The 12,072-nt window shown below is 45.2% G+C and overlaps 1 protein-coding gene and 2 non-coding genes across 3 annotated transcripts; all 3 read right to left on the bottom strand.

The window, feature by feature from the left end:
* Nucleotides 1-1,925: 1,925 nt before the first annotated feature.
* On the bottom strand, nucleotides 1,926-2,089 carry LOC114682416. The gene has a single exon (XR_003733034.1). It is a non-coding gene; the product is annotated as a U1 spliceosomal RNA (small nuclear RNA).
* A 1,128-nt stretch (nucleotides 2,090-3,217) lies between these two features.
* LOC114682397 (dual specificity protein kinase TTK-like) lies at nucleotides 3,218-6,175 on the bottom strand. The gene is given in 2 exon segments (XM_037206906.1): nucleotides 3,218-4,336; nucleotides 4,339-6,175. Coding segments are annotated over 2 exon segments (2,532 nt in total). The 5' UTR covers nucleotides 6,092-6,175; the 3' UTR covers nucleotides 3,218-3,557.
* A 4,463-nt stretch (nucleotides 6,176-10,638) lies between these two features.
* Trnan-guu lies at nucleotides 10,639-10,712 on the bottom strand. The gene has a single exon. It is a non-coding gene; the product is annotated as a tRNA-Asn (tRNA).
* Between the last annotated feature and the right edge of the window lie 1,360 nt (nucleotides 10,713-12,072).

Below are 12,072 nucleotides of genomic sequence, written 5' to 3'. Positions count from 1 at the left end.
TGTCCATCCTTCCACTTGTCTGTCTCTGTTTCATTTCTAAGCTTCATTATGGATTCCTCACACAGTTAAACTGTGGCTTTGAATGTGATACAAAAGTACCTGTCTCTTCTTGCCTAGGACCCTTTTATGAATTTGACAGAAATCAGAGACTATTATTAAGTCTCGCAGGCAATTTTACCATGATCCATGACATAGAGTCAGAGTGAGGCGCAGCAACTTCTGTATAAATCTCACCTCAGGCACTGAGACGGTTGAGCTTCCACTAGCGAAACATCTAAGGTGTTCAGAGTCCTATGCATTCCTGTCAATCTAGAAAAGAGACATCACTCACAAGATTTCCAGCCAAAGTACGCCTGAAGACGATGTATTTAGTGAATGCATGTGTTGTTGGTGGGAGTGTGGAGGTTTGAAAGACAACAGCCCCCAGAGCGAGAGAACTCTTAGGAGGTGTGGCTTTGTTGGAGAACGTGTGTCACGGAGGGGGCGGCCTTTGAGGTCTCTTTTGCTCAGGCTTCACTCAGTGTGACACTCAGACCACTTCCTGCTGCCCGAGGATCAAGATGTAGGACACTGAGCTCCGTCTCCAGCACCGTGTCTGCCTGCTCACCATCGTGTGGCACCGTGATGACAATGAACTAAACCTCTGAAAATGTAAGCCGCCATTTCAATTAGATGCTTCCCTTTGTAAGAGTTGCCGTGGTCATGGTGTCTCTTCAGCAATAGAAACCCTAACTAAGACAGGAAGTAAGGTCAACCTGCTCTGAATATTCAGTTAGTAATAATTTTATACACTTCTCCACCGGCATTTTGAGGAGATCTTAGAGCTCTACAATTAACATACGGTACATTGGCGACTTCATTCTGAGGGTGGAAGTGTGAGCACCGTCTTGCCTGCTCTAAGACATGGAAGAGACTCCTTCCTCAGACTGAGCAGAAGACTCAGTCACACCTCTCCGCTGGTCCTTCTTCTCTAAGACCCGATGTAGCCTCGTCTTCAATTGGAGCATTTTGTTATGAAAAACTTGTTAGAGAAGAAAAGTGTCTAGATACAGCTTTTCTCCTGTGCTACCTAAAAAGAACTGAACTAATATTAATTTGAAGAAGTGAGGTTTGGGGAGGAGATTGCCACAGGGATGACCACATCAGCAGGATCCACAGGGAAGTAAAGGTGAAGGAAGGCTACACTGTGTCCCTTTGAAGAGTCCCTCTTCAGCTCTGAGGACCAGCTCAACCCGTTAGAGAAAGATGGAGCAGGTATGGGGAGATGCCACCGCAGGACCAGGAAAAGGAGGGCTGGCATGAGTATTAAAATAGAGGTCAGTCACACCTTTAAGCCCAGAACTTGGGAGACACAGGGCTTCCAACTTCCATGAGTTTAAGGCCAGCCAGGTCTACACAGTGAGTCCTTGTCTCAAAATAAATCTTAAAATAAAAGGCAAGAAAATGATGAGGATGAATGAAGACAAATAAAATTTAAATTGGGTGAAAGATGAAATTTTAAATTCTTACACTTAAGATAGAGGGAATAGAGAATGTCCCTTTGGAAGTCAGGGATAATTTTTATAATTGCAAACTTTTAAGAACCAGTTAGATATTTTAAAAAATGTTTGAGAGCTCACTGTGGTGGCCTAAGCCTTTATCGGGAGTCAGAGGCAGGTGGATCTCGGTGAGTTCAAGGCCAAGGCCAACCTCGCCTTCCGCTGGTATTGCACAGTATTTAGCGTGCGTGTGATTTGGGGAAGGGGGGTAAATTTCCTTCTTACTCCCGGAGAGTAGCTTAGCAAGCCTGTTTCCTTGTACTTCCCCACCGCCAAGACAACTCCACAGGATTATCTACACTACAGCCCAATCTGGTGAAGGTTATCTTCTTAATAGTTTAATTGTCTAAGCTACAGCAACCAGTCTATTACTTATGACTATATTGCCAGGGGAGAGCGCGAACGCAGTCCCCCACTATCATAAATTATGCAGTCGAGTTTCCCGCATTTGGGGAAATCGCAGGGGTCAACACACCCCAAGTGCAATGGGTGAGCCTCGCCCTGGGAAAACCACCTGCTTGATCATGGTGTCTCCCCTGCCAGGTAAGTATGCTCGCCTCCCCAACACACACCTCTCAGCCACGCCGGACCTGCGCTCTCAACACACGGTCACTTCGCCGCCAGCGATCGCGGGCCTCCCCGGACCCGCGCCCGATTCCTGCGCTCCGCTGCCACCCGCGGACCCGCGCTCCCTCCCACGCCGCGCGCCAAATCCCTCGCGTTTCCGCAGCGGGTGCGGACCGGCAGCCCCTGCGCCCCCTCATCTGCATAGACCACGCCCCCGACAGGCACCCAGGGGTGACATCACTCTCTTGCTAGGGGAGAGCTGGATGTTGTGTTGAAGGACCAGAGACAAATCATCTTGAATTGTCCCCAAACCCTAAACAGCCGTGGGCTGCCCACCGCTTGGCCTAACAGCCTTGTAACTGGTTTTGGTGAGTTCGAACACACCCCCGTCTCCCTCCAACACCAAGTCGGAGAATGTCGGGGAGCCCGGGAGCCAGCCCTACAGCAGAGGTCTCCCCGCTTCGCTCCAACCTGCCTACCTCGTGTCTCCTCCCTGTACTTTAAAAAGCTCTTGATCTTTGGGTTTCTTTGTTCTCTTCTACAGAAACACCGTGAAGCTGACACTACGTGGGGACCTGGTATTGGGGTGACCCAAGTCCGTGTTCCTGGTCCAGGGGATCCATTGTGCCCTCTCTGGACCTCCTCAGGCTCCTGCATACACTCTGGCACAAACACATACATACAAAATAAATAAGTACTGTTTTCTGTGGGGGGTGTGTGTGTGTATGTGTGTGTGTGTGTTGTCTGTGTGGGGTGGGGGCAGGTGTGTGCACTGACTGGCGTGTGGAGGCCAGCGGACACTTTGTGACAGTCGGATCGCTTTCCACCGCGTGGGCCCCATGGATCAAGCTCTGATGGCAACCGCCCTTACCGTTGTCATCTCTCTGACCCCTTAAAACCTGTCGGTCTCTGTCTCTCTCTGAAACAGGGTCTCTCAACATAGCTTGGCTGTGTTGGAGCTCGCTCTGTAGACCAGGCTGGCCTCGAACTCACGAGATCCTCCTGCCTCTGCCTCCTTCCCAGTGCTGCAATGAAAGGTGTGCACCACCACACCATGCTTTTTTTTTTTTTAAAAAAAAAAAATCTTAATTTTTTTTTTTTTTTGACTGTGGTGACTCTCATGTTGATAAGCTTTATTTACATTAGGTCTTCAGAATAAGACATCCTCTTATTTACAGAGATCTTCAACATTCCAGTGTCCCCCCACTGCTCCAAGCGTGAAATGTTACTGGACAGATTAGATTTACAGAAAAGCATAAAACAAAGCACAACTCTATAATTTAATATATACAGTGCCATTAGTGGTTAACTTTACAGTTTTCTTTTGAGGATAATGTACTGACGTTTTTTCACTGATGAAACTCAGGCAAAGTTGTTTCTTAAGGTAGTTTCCACAGAGATTCCATACAGCAGACGACAGAGTTAGTGTTTTGGTTTGTGAGTAACTGTGTATCACTTTCTTTCTCCCTTTTTGTCAAAAGTCTTAGATGAGGAAGAATCTTGACTTTCACAATTATAGCGCTCATATAGAGTTTTGGCAGCTTTCAAAATGGAGTTAGGAGAATTCAGACCAACAAGTTGACCCAGAACATATTTCATTTCATCAGTGGTTTCTCTAGCCATTTGGCTGCCTGGATGGGGTTGAATCTGAATATATGGATGTACGAGCAGCTCAGGGATGGATATTCTCTGTTTAGGGTCCCTTACTAAACAGCACTTTAGCACATCTTGAAGATCTTTTTCTGGAATATCAGGGAATTCAATTTCATGACTAAGGTCAATTATGGCATGTAGTTTAGAGATCTGATTAATGATATGCTGAAATGGTGTTTTCCCATAAGTCATATAGTACAAAATGCACCCCAAAGACCAAACATCACTTCTGGGGCTTATCTTGGTCTTGACTTTACCATTCTCTCTTGAAGAAGACATGTCTCTGATTGTTTCTGGAGGCATGTAATTAACTGTGCCAACCTGAGAATCTTTAACAATACTTGTCGTATCTGGCTGCATTTGGTTTGCAATCCCAAAAACAATTAGCTTTAGCATTCCATCAACTATTAGAAAGTTAGCAGGCTTCAGATCACTATGAACAATGCCATGCTGATGGATTGTGTGTACTGCCTCCAACATGTTTTTCCAGTAGCTCTTGCGTTCCCATGGATTGACAGATTTTTTCTTTTTAAGCCAACTATTCAGGTCAATGTTTCCACATTCCATTACCATGTAGATGTGATTTCATAATCATAAAGTCGGATGATCTTATCACTGTGTTGCTGTAGTTTGTTCAAATAAGCGATCTCATTCCGGTAGCTGTCAATAGTTTGGTTATCTGCGTCTTCTAGGTTCACATATTTGATAGCATATATCTGCTTCTTTTCATTCAATACCTGAAATACCTTACTCGACCCTCCACTGCCTATCTGTTTCAATATGGAATAAATTCTTCCTTTAACGGAAATGCATTCATTTATTGACGAGGATCCTGAAAGCTGTAAGGTTTGAAGAGGAGTACTGAGTACTTGCTGCTGCTGCTGCTGCTGCTGCTGCTGGAGGGAGGCAAGCTGGCTGTAAGGTGTCGATGATGGGCAAGTAGGTGGAAAGGCATTCTTTACAACCGGAGTCTTAAAACAGCTCATGTAATCATCCAAGGAACTGCTACTAGGCGTCTCACAGACAGACTTTGGATCAATCCGTTTAGAAACTGACATCGGAGGTGACTGCTTTGAAACTGATAAGGGAAGTTGCTCAACAGTGGCACACTTCTCTTTAAGAGTCTTCGGGGTTACATCCGGAATGTGCCACTGGTTCTGGCTCACACACTCTGACTTTCTTGTGGACTGCCATGGTTTGTGCTTTCTTTCTGCAATTTCTGGTTCTTGATGCACCTTATTTTCCTCCAATTTTGTTAGAAGACTTGATTCTGTTTTACTCTTCAAGGCTACTAAATCAGAAATAAGCTCAGAACTTTTTTCATTGGACAGAGAGTCTTTGAAATGGACAGCTTGAATGGGCTTTAAAGCTCTCAATTCACAGGAATCATTTCCACTTGGTTTGGATCCAGTTGTAATTGAATCTCGGTATTCTGATCCAGATAGCTTTCTTTTTGTAAGATTTGGCATGGCTGAGCCATCTGTCTTCTCATGGTAATCTGGGCTGTTTAGAAGGTTAACCGGAACTCTTCCAAAGAGACATGACCATTTAGTTTTGCTACTTTGTTTTAAGGGATTTCATTGACTTATTTCTGCATCTTGGGGAGGCATGTTCTCTCCATATAAAATCCTGGCTGCAGCAGGCTGTCCTCTGGAATCACAACTAATGTGCCTAGTCTGTAAATTCCCAAGTGAACTGGAGAATGATTCTTGGGCAGTAAGTACTGTGGATGCTGAAAAAGTCTTCTTGTCCTCCTCTGAAAGCAGCTGCTTTTTCTGGAGGTGTAGGTTGCGTCTGGCAATCTCCAGCATCTGCAGGGGCACAGCTCCACTTTCCACAGCTTTATTAAGAAGCTGTTCGCCTTTTTTAAGATTGCCTTGAGAGACTTCAAACTGCGCAAAAGATACATGCACAAAAGCAAACTTCTTGCAATTTTCTCTGGCCATTTGAAAGTAGTCATGAGCATCATCAGGCTCTTGAATAGCTTTCAATTCAGCAAGTCTGACTTGGATTCGAGCAAAGCTCTCATTCTGGCCATATTTATCTGAAGGAAGTGCTTCAATCGCTTGACTGTAGCGACCAATCAACTTATTTAAAAGAGCATCATTTAGGGGGACGCTGTTCTTCTCTAGTTTCAGCAAGAAATTCAACCAGTTCTCTGGAGTGTTCGCCACCATCATAATTTGGTTAACAGTTTCTGTAGGATCAGCACAGACTTTATTCAAGTTCAGCTCATCAGTAAGGTCTTCGTTTATCTTATTTTTAATATCTCTCACTTTGTTCATTATGGAATCAATTGTCAATTGTCTGCCACTTAATTCTTCAGCCTCCATTTCTAAGTTGTAACTCACCTCGGGAGGCCAAGCTGAAGACGCAAACAGAGCAACCCCAACCCCTGTCCGGAACCACGTTTGAATTTCCCCCTTAATTTTTAAAAATTAGAGTCTTAGCTTAATCTCAGCACTCGGGAGGCAGAGGCAGAAGGATCTCTGTGAGTTTGAGGCCAGCCTGGGCTACAGAGAGAGAGTTTTGGGACAGCCAGGGCTACACCAAGAAACTCTGTCTCGGAAAACAAAAAAAGAAAAGAATAAATGTGGATGGGTTATGTGGTGACAGTTAGGCTTTTGTTTGCTTGAGACAAGATCTTGCTCTGTAGCCCATCCTCCTGCCTCAGAGTCCTAAGTGCTTGGATAACAGGTAATGCTCAGGTTACAGGTGCGTGCCACCAACCTTAGCTCGTGTTAGGTTCTGAAAAGAAGCCAGGCATGGTGGCACACACCTCTATTCCCATCACTCTGGATGTGAAGGCAGGAGGACCACGGATTTGAGGCTGCCTGCGTCCCAGAGGGAGATGGTCTTTTTGTTTTTAAGGGTTGGGGTGTAACTCAGTGGTAGGGCTGCCTGCTATGTACATGCCCTGGGTTTGATTCCCCAGCATAGTGAGAAAGAGAGACTGCTTTGTATTTTAGAAATTAGAATGGCCAGGTGCTGTGTCTGTGGTCCAGGTGGCGCCTGATTCTGTGAGCATCAGAAAGTCATTTGATTACAGAGCTTGAATCTTAAGTGTCTCAGAGGCCCTGTGTTAAAAAGCCTTAGTCCCAGCTTTGTGATAGGGGAGACTTGAGGGCCTGTGGCCATTGGCTATCTGCCCTTGGTGGGGATAACGGGATCTCAGCCTCTCTTTTGCTTCCATAGCATGAGATCAAGTTTCGTTTCAACACACCCTTCCACTAAGGCATGCCTCTGCCCCACCATGAAAAGTCTGAAAGCCACAGGTCTACCAGTTCAGGAACAAACTTTCCAAACCTGTGAGTCAGAGTAAACTTTCTTCCCTCAAAAACGAATTTATATTCCTTTAACGGGGGTAAAAAACCAAAACCCTTAAAACTAATGGATACACCGGAGAACTAATTGTATACTAATAACTAAGCCTTCATTCAAATCGTAACTAATTGGTACACACACAAGTGATTGTTAATTCTTGGCTTCCATAGTTGCCACAGCCTTCATTTCATTCTCCGGGATCCCTGTCACAGACCACAGATACATTCACTGCCATGTAACGACAGAATATCTCGTCCCTCCTTTCTGTAGCCCATTTAAATAATTGTAAAATCCTCCAACACTGGAGACCTTCATTGCTCTACTGGAGGCCAGGGACCCTGTTTTCTTTCCACCCTCAGGCAGAGGGCTGTATTGATGAGGTGTTCTTAAGGGAGAGCGTGAGTGGAGAGCATTCGTGTTAGGGATATATACTGACACCTGCTGGACCCATTGGATTTTTATCCTATGGAAGATAAAATGTGAATCATTTCCTACACAGCAGGAGTCAACTACCAGGAGGACCCCAAACAACACATAACCAACACCTCGAACAAATCACCGCCAATCAACACAGACCCACAGACCAAAACCACACATAACCAACACCTCAGAACAAATCACCGCCAATCAACACAGACCCACAGACCAAAACCACACATAACCAACACCTCAGAACAAATCACCGCCAATCAACACAGACCCACAGACCAAAACCACACATAACCAACACCTCAGAACAAATCCCCGCCAATCAGCACAGACCCACAGACTGCATTAGCTGCCATGTGTCACCTCACAGAGAATGGAACAGTGCGGCCACTGCTCAGCAGGAGCATTCCAGAAGTCCACATGCACACCGCTCATGGGAGAAGATCTGACAGTGGACAGATAGAGATATAAAGTTGTTACCAAGTGGTGGCAGCCTCGGAGGCCTTTAATCCCAACACTCAGGAGGCAGAGGCAGGGGGATCTCTGAGTTTGAGGCCAGCCTGGTCTACAGAGCAAGTTCCAGGACAGCCGGGGATACACACAGTAACTCTTTCTTGAAAAAACAAACAAATAAATGAAAAAAAAAAAAACCAACCATAAAAAATAAACCCAAAGAACTTGAGTCAACAGGCAAAGGAAAGATTTCTGTGGAGTTGTTTCTGTATCAGGTGTCAAAGGTGTGGAACTCTATTGACTATCACATATAAGATGGATAATTCATCAGAAAAAGCATTCCCTCCAATCAAGGGATAATGTAAAGACAGTATCATAGTCAATTTTATGTGCCAACCTGGCTAGGTAACAGTACATAGATATTTGGCCCAACAAGATGCTAGATGTTTTGGCAAAGGTATATTTAATTAAATTACTTACTACTTTTTTTTTGAGACAGGGCCCCTCTACCTAGTCCAGGCTGTTCTGAACTCACTCTGTAGACCAGACAAAGGTGTATTTGAAATGAGATTAATTTTTAAATTAGTAAATGCTAAGAGAAACAGAATTGAGTGGGTTCATCTGTAGTTGGGATTTTCTTTGGGCTGCCAACCAGCTCCCAAATAAAGACACAGAGACTTCTTATTAATTATGAATGCTCAGCCTTTGCTTAGGCTTGTCCCACTAGCTCTTTTAACTTAATTTAACCTGTTTTAGGTATTTACATTTTGCCTCGGAGCTTTTTTCTTTTTTTCGAGACAGGATTTCTTCGTGTAGTTTTGGTGCCTGTCCTGGAACTCCCTCTGTAGACCAGGCTGGCCTCAAACTTACAGAGATCCGCCTGCCCCTGCCTCCTGAATGCCAGGATTAAAGGTGTGCACCACCTCTGCCTGGCCGCCTCAGGGCTTTCTACCTGTCTTTCATGCTGTATGTCCTACTCTCCCGCTTCCTCTGGGTCTGGCTGGCCCCTGGCGTCTCTTTTCTTTCTTTCTTGAGCCTAAATTCCTTCTCCCACTTGTTCTCCTTGCCTGGAAGTCCCACCTATACCTCTTCCCTTGCTATTGGCCGTTCAGCTTTTTATTAGACCACTCAGGTGCCTTAGGCAGGCAAGATAAAACAACAATACATCTTTACGTCTTTAAACAAATACTCCAAAACATTCATCCAATCACTTGAAGGCCTTAATAAAAAAATAAGGTTGACCTTCCCAAAGAGGGAATCGATTGTGTATTATATAGCATATTTACATAATTCTAACATTGCATTACTAGTCCTAGAAGACTCACTTAAACCAAAACTCTTCACGAACTCATTTGCCAGGTCACACAGCCACTTTTGGACTTGCTGAGCCTCCACAATTATGTGAGCCAGTCTCTTAAAATAAATATTGATTGATCAACATATAGATTGGAAAATTCTGAATAACAGAGCATGTTCTACTGATTCGCTCCAGTCATGGACAGAAGGGGGGGCCACAAATATTAGGGGTCAGTGACGCGGTTCTCCTTTTGGGTAAGATGGTTGGATACAAAGCTACTCCAGGAGTGAGTCACTCTGGCCAGTCACTGTAGCCCTGGTTGAACACGCCACCAGAAAATTACAATCATGTAATACCTTGAAGATGTAGCTGACGGGCAGACAGGGAGATACCCTGCTTGGTCCTCGTTGTGTGTCGTGTCCCCTTCCCCCCCCCTTCACAGAAGAATAACACGCTCATAGAATGACATTCCTAGACGTGTGGAGAGTGGTTTGCTGCACTAGCAGGAGTTGAAGGTTTTTTGTTTTTGTTTTTGTTTTTATTTAACAAAATAAATTGGAATGTAAATTGGCCCCCTGTCTATGGAAAGTAAACGCATAAGGTTTGTTTCTGAGAAGCACATATACTATAATCTCGTGGTATAGTGTTTGTAAGTCTAGGGCTCGGTTTCCTAGAAACACTTGTACAACTGGCAAACGATATTTGCACGAGAATGTGTGAGCATAAAGTTACAGGAACAGCTTAATTGTAAAAGAAACCTGTATGGGAATAGATAATGGGACAACAGAGGAAGAGACGCGGAGTTACTTGACTTTTGAAAAGATTTGTGTATGTGTGCATCAGTGCCTATAGGGGTCAGACGCTGGTGGATTTTGGTGGCGACAGCGTGATGAGTCTGGAATAGGTGTTGGGAACCGAACTTGGGTCCTCTGCAAAAGCAACACACATCCTTATCCATTCAGCCAGAACTCCAGCCTCATGGCAACTTCTTTCAAGTGCTGGAGATCAACCAGGGCTCAGGAATATTAGGCAAGCATGGAAAAGATGAACTTTGCCTTTCCTGGTAGCATTATGGGATGAAACAGTCACTAAAGCCAGCTTGTCCTGTAGATAATGTAGTATGTACTATTATATTCACATTATAGTTGACAGAAAAACAAAAACAAAAACAAAACAATATTGGTGCAGAACGTTTTCTGTTGCCCGAGACCACACAGAAAAGGCTCACTCGAGGGCGGGGCGCCCAGCTTAGTTTACAGCGGATCTAATCAAGTTTCCCAGGACATTTTATCTTAGAATAAGAGGCCACAAGAGCAAGCAAGTAAATTAGTAAGAAAGTCCTGTCTCATTGTAGACTTAAACATAAAAGCCACACGACGTCCCTGGGTGGGCTCGAACCACCAACCTTTCGGTTAACAGCCGAACGCGCTAACCGATTGCGCCACAGAGACACAGCCGCACGCCTGAGTACATTCTAGTGGAGAGTGAGCTGTCCACTAGCCAATAACGCACAGCTATTGCAAAACTCCTGGGTCAGTTCCAGAGCCTTGCAAACCTGGAGTATTTGGAGCGGCGATTCCAATTGCTCTCGTCCTTTGAAACCTGCGCTTTGAATCCGAACAGCAGTTGAATCGCCTTCTTAGTGTTCCCCAGCTCGGGAAGCCCGCCCCGGGCCCCGCCCCCGCCCCGCCCCCCCCGCCCCGCCCCGCCCGGCCCGCCTCCCGGGGCTGCCCAGGTGGGACCTACGAAAGCTAACTCCCTCCGAGCGCCCCCAGAACTTGTTGAGCCGGTTCTGTTTTCTTTTTTGTCCCCCCTGTCTTTTAAACAGTTCTTTGTTGAGATTATTTTTTCCTTTCATTTTTCTTTATTAAGAAATTTTCTACTCACTCCACATCCTATCCACAGATCCCCGCCCCTCCCTCCTCACATCTTTGTTGAGATTACAATGAAGTTTCTTCATTTAGCCCTTTCCTTTCCTCCCTCCAAACCTTCCCGTATACCCTCCTTGCTCTCTTTCAGATTCACGGTCTCTTCTCATTAATTGTTGCTACCTACACATATTCACTGTATTGCATGTGTATATATATATATATTTCTAAATACATAAATACAACCTGCTCATTTCTGTATAATGTTACTCTTATATATATTTTCAGGGCTGACCGTTTGGTACTGGCTAACCGATCGGTGTGCTCTTCCCTGGGAAAGGCTCCCCTACCCCCAGTGTTTCTTGGGCCTGTAGTTCTCTGTGTAGGGTTGAGGCCTCGTGGGCTTCCCTGTCCACTTTGGTTTGTGTATGTTGTTCTTGTTCAGCTCATGGTTAGGCAGTCACGTTGGTGAGACTTTATGGTTTAGCTTCTGACATTACTAACAGACACAGTCTCACAGCAAACTCCCTGACCTCTAGCTCTTACAATCTTTCCAGTCTCTCTTCTACAATGTTCCCTGAGCCTTAGGTCTGGGAGTGTTTTGTGGTTGTGTCCACTGGGACTGGACGCCACAACTGCATTTTGATTGGGTGTGATTTTCCGGAATGGTCTCCGGTAATTTTTTTTTTAAAGATTTATTTATTTATTATGTATACAATGTTCTGTCGGCATGTTTTGCCTGCAGGCTAGAAGAGGGCACCAGATCTCATTACAGAGCCACCATGTGGTTGCTGGGAATTGAACTCAGGAGCTTTGGAAGAACAGTCAGTGCTCTTAACCTCTGAGCCATCTCTCTAGCCACGGTCTCCAGTAATTTTTTATCTCCCCCCCCCCCCCCCCAGTCAGGGTTTCTCTGCGTAGCTTTGCGCCTTTCCTGGATCTC

Source organism: Peromyscus leucopus, chromosome 6 (genome assembly GCF_004664715.2).
Source record: "Peromyscus leucopus breed LL Stock chromosome 6, UCI_PerLeu_2.1, whole genome shotgun sequence".
In the NCBI taxonomy this organism is placed as follows: Eukaryota; Metazoa; Chordata; class Mammalia; order Rodentia; family Cricetidae; genus Peromyscus; species Peromyscus leucopus.
Note: the sequence above shows the minus strand (reverse complement) of the source record. Positions and strands in the feature narration are given on the sequence as shown.